Raw genomic sequence first — 2600 nt, forward strand, 5'->3', positions numbered from 1 at the left:
TCCGATTAACACTTGTTCTCGTTAATGGCGAGGAAATGTGTCGCTTTATATGTATATGATATGTTGTCTTATTTTATAAACTCCCCTTTTTTAATTCGGCATTAGCTAAATTAACAAATAAAGGCCTATAGGTGAATAAAAGTACGACTTTTAGTTGGTGAAAGTTTCCCTCAATGTTTTCAAGGAAAACACAAAATGGAAAGAAGTAACTCAGTTTACTAATTACACATTTTTAGACATTACAGGATATTTAAGGTTAAAGAAACTACAATAACTGTTGTTAGTTAAATGACAGTTGACAGCATGCTGTTACCTAATGTAGATTATATTGTGTCAGAGACTGCGCAGCTAAACAAGACTTATTATTCCTATTTATTCATATATTCATCATTAGATAGACAGATATACTTTATTATTATATTATNNTAATAAATATATACAGAATACACAATATGTAGAATGACCTAAAATACAATATAAGATATAATAAATATAAATATAGGATCAAATACTGTATAGATGTTTTGCACAGTTGTTGTATTGTTTAAAAAAAATGTTTTAATATTTATTAGTTTGCTTTATTCTCATTGTAACATCATTATAGTATTAAAACTAAATAAAGTTGTTATTTTTATAGATTATTATTAAAGATCCAGACCACGAAAGTATTAAACTAAAGCAGCGATGGCGAATAAAGTCTATAAATAATCGTTAAATACATAATACAGATGAAGAATTGCTTAAAAAAGTTCCTAAAAACATCAGAAAAATCTGCGAGAACTTCCTCCGAATCGCTCGTTTTACACAAACTTCCCGCGGATATCGCAGCCGCCGTTTAGGTACAGTTAATAGAATCAGTTTACTCCGTGATAGATGAATAAAACGGACTGAAACAAGGAAATAATTGTGAAGGAAAAACACGACGAGTGAAAGGAGATCTCTTTTCATTTCAAGTGGAACCGGTTCGATCGCGTAAAGGTTTCCCTCTCTTTGGGGACCTTTGAACTCCCCTCTGTCTGTCTGTGTGTAGTTTGGGGATCGCTGACGCTGTATTGGAGGTTTTTCTCTGACTGTGTGTTTCTGTTTTTGTTTTGTCTCCTCGCAGCGGAGCCACCATCTTCCCTGCAAACTGCACGGAGCTTCAGTTCTCTCCGTCCGAACCTACGCTGACAAAGCAGCCAGTAAGATAACCGTCGCTCTTTATCTTCATTCGTGGTCTCTTATGAACTTTAGCCAGGTGTTTGCAGACATCGGCACCTCTTGCATAAAGCTCATAAAACCTCATATAACCTATTAATGCTGTAATCTATTGATGTTTTCCCTTTGTAACATTAATCACCTGAAAATAAGCTTTCGTTACCTTAATATGAGACGTTTTAGTTTCAACTTTTGCTCTTGAAACTGGAGCGAGATACGAGTCGGGTTGGGTTATTTTAGTTTTTTAACTCAGTGCTAAAATTATCTTTTTAAATCCCAACCGCTGCCTGGACTCATAGTTTGTAAAGAAAAGAAGCACAACAGCTTACAAAGCTTAAAGTACACTTAAATATATTCATATAAATAAATAAATACAGCTCCTGAACCCGAAACAAAGCGCTGACACCTGCGTTGTGATTGGGTCCGGTAGATGACGGTCGTATCGGAACCGGTTCCCTCTTGGCGCCGTGTTGCAATCAGCAACTACACCGTTGTTTTACGTCTGCTGATTTCTGACAGCAAACATACAAAGAGTCTTATTATAGATATTTGGAGGCGTCAATAACATTGAAGGGAAATAGATGGGGAAAAGATTTAGAGGATTTGAGTATGAAGACACTTTCTGCCTAATAAAACACCACAATTTAAATTTTTATATAGTTTTTTAACCCTGTTTTACATTATCAATGACTTGTGCTGCTTCATCTAAAAAATGTTATAATAAATCCCAACATGGTGTTTAAATAGTAAATACTGTCTGACCAGCATCTCAGACCTTTAAATATTTATAATGACGTCAAACAGTCGATGAAGGATCTGAACCATCACCTATTTCCTGTGGTAACTTCACAATAAAAGCCTCGTTGAATCAGCAGACTTTCACGCCGTCGCTCTACAGTCTTTATGTAACTGAGGGCTGAACTCTCGATGCTCTGAGCTGCTGTTAGAAACCTGCGATTAAAAGGTTTCTGTGTTTGCCTCCCTGTAGTCGATGCAGACGTCACAGTGGTGGGCTCCGGTCCGGGCGGATACGTCGCCGCCATCAAAGCCGCGCAGCTCGGCTTCAAGGTAAGCTGCCTGTTTGTGAATGTAACTTTACTTCATAACGTCCTGCGAGACCTGGAAGTAAAAAAAACATCAATGTAGAAATCTTTAATGTATGTTTTTCTTCCTCCTTCGACAGACAGTGTGTGTTGAGAAGAATGCGACGCTGGGCGGGACCTGTCTGAACGTCGGCTGCATCCCCTCAAAGGTAAAAGATCTGTAGAGATGAGCATGAAAACATCCACACTGTGATCATCATTAACTCCAGTTCGAAAAAGTGAAGAACTGGTTCGACGTCAGCCTTGGTGGAGCCATGAAACAAAAAAACACACACTTCAACTTAAAGGGGAACTTGGCAA

General features: G+C 37.5%; 1 protein-coding gene across 1 annotated transcript in view; it reads left to right on the top strand.

Moving 5' to 3' along the window:
* Nucleotides 1-1105: 1105 nt before the first annotated feature.
* The window catches only part of dldh (dihydrolipoamide dehydrogenase), a gene marked incomplete at its 5' end in the record, with an annotated part of 7334 nt that continues 5839 nt past the window's right edge, over nucleotides 1106-2600 (top strand). Inside the window, 3 exon segments of the mRNA XM_035665729.1 lie at nucleotides 1106-1181; nucleotides 2186-2265; nucleotides 2381-2460. Of these exon segments, the coding sequence (XP_035521622.1) occupies nucleotides 1106-1181; nucleotides 2186-2265; nucleotides 2381-2460 (236 nt within the window).

Source organism: Morone saxatilis, unplaced genomic scaffold, assembly GCF_004916995.1.
Source record: "Morone saxatilis isolate NCDOM2014 unplaced genomic scaffold, NCSU_SB_2.0 Contig2, whole genome shotgun sequence".
Taxonomy (NCBI): domain Eukaryota; kingdom Metazoa; phylum Chordata; class Actinopteri; family Moronidae; genus Morone; species Morone saxatilis.